This window comes from Crocuta crocuta, unplaced genomic scaffold, assembly GCF_008692635.1.
Source record: "Crocuta crocuta isolate KB4526 unplaced genomic scaffold, BGI_CrCroc_1.0 scaffold278, whole genome shotgun sequence".
Classification (NCBI taxonomy): domain Eukaryota; kingdom Metazoa; phylum Chordata; class Mammalia; order Carnivora; family Hyaenidae; genus Crocuta; species Crocuta crocuta.
In genome coordinates, this window is record NW_027532173.1 from 1,973,138 (window position 1) to 1,976,198 (window position 3,061).

A 3,061-nucleotide genomic window follows, 5' to 3' on the forward strand; every position below is an offset into this window, starting at 1 on the left:
AAAAAAAAAAAAAAAAGAATGAGAGACAGAATGCAAGTGGGGGAGGGACAGAGGGAAAGGGAGACACAGAATCCCAAGCAGGCTCCAGGCTCTGAGCTGTCAGCACAGAGCCCGACATGGGGCTTGAACTCACGGACCATGAGATCATGCCCTAAGCCGGTCAGATGCTGAACCAACTGAGCCACCCAGGCGCCCCTCAAGTTTCTTTCTTGATGCGTAATCTGTTACCCTAGCTTCGGTGTCATATAAATAATTGATATCAAGTAATATTTATAAAATATGTGTCAAGTTAAAAGAGAAGACTTTGTATCCGAACACATAAGTACCTGGGGCGCACTGGCCCGTATGAACCTACAGCGGGTTTTTGCCACACCACTTCTAAATCGCTAATACCAAGTGACTGTAAAATGTTCTAATCTCTACTAAACCCATTGTTGGAACTACTCAGCTTAACAGAAAACTAACAGAAACAAGTGCTACCATTTCTCCTGAAATGGCTCATTTCGAGGCTGCTCAAGTTCCTCTAAAGCAGGAGCCCGGAGAGGGGGTCCTTCATCGCTGTCATCTCCCCCTTCTCGAAAGGAGCTCCTGGCCTCCATCTAACGCTAAAGCTTTCTACAACTAAAAGACACCATGTTTACATCCAGGAGGGAGTCATGAATACGTAAACAGGTGCAGCCAAAACCACGTCAGGCCAGTGCTTTGCTGGCAAATGACCTCGTGCTTTTCCAGCTGCTGTCCTGCGCAGCTGAGATACACGGGCTGAGGACTCTTGTGTCCAGTAAATCAGAAGCTAACGCTGTAAACGGTCTAGCACCGACTTCCCGAGAGGTTTTCATACTTCTAACACCAGGAGCCCCACAAAACGCAGAGAGTTGCACACAAACTGATGTAGGTGTTCCAGACACACTGATGCACCAAAATCCGCGAGGAAAAGAAAATCGTAAACGGCAGCCACTGAAAGAATTAAATCATCTCCTCAAAGACGTAGGCCCCCCCAGGGGCAAGAATGTGTAATAGAGGTAGGCCATCTTGGGTAAGAGAAATTCAGTCTTCTGGAAAGTGTGTATTAGTTTCTAACTTTGGGGACTCTACTTTGTCATATTTTAATATGATGTAAAATTTCTCTGTGGATTTCACTATTAGATTGTGAATAGCAGTTAAATACTCTTAAAAATAACTGTATTTTTGGACCTCATAGGTCCAGTCAAATGGCTTTCAAAACAAAACAATATCACCTCACCACACAGCAAATATATTAGTCTACACAGCACAATCTTGAAGGAACCAAAGATTAATGTAGATTTCAGAGGCATCAAGGAGTCGGGAAGAGGAAAAGAAGAAGAGCAAGTGTGTGTGTGTGTGTGTGTGTGTGTGTGTGTGTGTGTGTGTGTATACACTTTTTTTTTTTTTTACCAAAAAGGAACATTTGAAAATGCCTGTATGGATGGCCAGCCAACCAAATTTGAAATTAAGGGACGTTTAAAATTACTTAGGAAAATGATCCTATACAAATTATATTGATTTCTTAACTACTAATCTCTCAAACCTCGTCCTTAATGCTTTCAAGACACATGGCATCCAGGCCGTCCAGAGTCCCCCTGCCCATGCTTTTGTGCCTGTGCGGTCTTACATCTTGTGTGATCTCCTGCTGCTAAGTGCTCTCATCGCATGGGCATGCATACACGGCAGCAGAGGAGCCTTGAGACCAAATTATTCTTAGCCAAAACACAATGCTATTTTATGCCATCCTAAGAGACTTGGATATAGGATTACAAACAGGGAACAGAAATATTATCCTAATTGGGAAGGAAGTTGCTCCATCTTAGAGAGCTCAACCAGGGAACCATAAGTACTTACCGCAGGAAGTGCTTCATTGTGCCTGGTTTAATTAGGTGTTATCCACACTGTCCTCAAGTAATTGCGTCCAAATTTGCCTCTGTCCGTGAAAGTGTCAGCTGTGGGAACAAATTTAATATATTTACTGTTAATAGAGCTGGAAATCCCAAACCTGAGATTTCTGCTTACCTTAGTGAGCAGATAGAAAGCATCCAGAATATTATCAACTGAACTGCTCACATAGCAGTCAATTTGGTGGATGGAGATAATAGCCAAAGGCTTTTACTTAATAGTGACACAGTTAGTCTTTGATTGTAAGTCCCTTGATGGGGAAATAATTAGTTCCATAAACAATCTCTTCAGTAGTAAGCTTTTTCTCTATTTTGGGTTTTGTTCCTATACTTTTAAAATTTATCTTATTTTTACTTTTTTAAAAGAAGGCTCCATGCACAGTGTGTTTTTAAGTAGGCTCCACACCCAGTGTGGGGCTTGAACTCATGACCCTGTTATCAAGAGTCAGATGCTCTACTGACCGAGCCAGCCAAGTGTCCCTGTTCCTATATTCTGAAGAATAGTGTTTGTAAGAAAAACAGAAATGAAGAACCGTACAATTAATGATCCTAATTTCCAGATATTTGGTGATCTTAAATCTGGCAGCCTCAGCCTTCCAGAAGTGTCTTTAAGCTAAAAATTAGGTGTTAAAGAGCCAAGCGCTCCAAACAAATGAATGCTACATCCCCATCCCTGTTCTGCCTTCCCCCCCGCACCGTGAACAAAACCATGAGATTTTCTATCTATTCTATGTCCAGCCCTTTCCAGTTTCTAGTTTGCTTTCACAAAGTCTGCAGGCTATTGGTTTCCTTCCTCGCGACAAGGAGGAAGCAACATTGCAAGTTGGGACGAGACGGAAAGGTACAGACCGGCGGAGACGGTGGCTGGAACCACAGAGAGAAGAGACGAGCGCAGCCCCAGCGGCCCCGGCCAGGCGGCCAGGCAGGCAGGCGAGGAGCTGAGTGTACGGACGGTGGCTGAGGGCGGAGGCACAACAGGACAGCCCGGGGATGTGGGCAGCTCAGCGCGAAGAGGAGCCAGCCTTTCTTTAATACATAGGCTTCTGTAGCTCTTCCACGCACGCTTGAAAAAAGTGTCTGCACATCAGCTTAAGACTGTGGCTGCTTCTGCTAGGTGAGGCAGGGTTTAGGACTGGCGGGAAGGCCACTGG

At 44.4% G+C, this 3,061-nt stretch overlaps 1 protein-coding gene across 2 annotated transcripts in view; it reads right to left on the reverse strand.

Moving 5' to 3' along the window:
* The window catches only part of ELMOD1 (ELMO domain containing 1), a 43,027-nt gene extending 41,072 nt beyond the window's left edge, over positions 1–1,955 (reverse strand). For both annotated transcript variants that reach the window (XM_077777456.1, XM_077777455.1), the window contains exon 1: positions 1,861–1,955. In XM_077777456.1, the coding sequence (XP_077633582.1) occupies positions 1,861–1,877 (17 nt within the window). In that variant the 5' untranslated portion in view covers positions 1,878–1,955. The remainder of the gene's footprint in view (positions 1–1,860) is intronic.
* Positions 1,956–3,061: the final 1,106 nt, after the last annotated feature.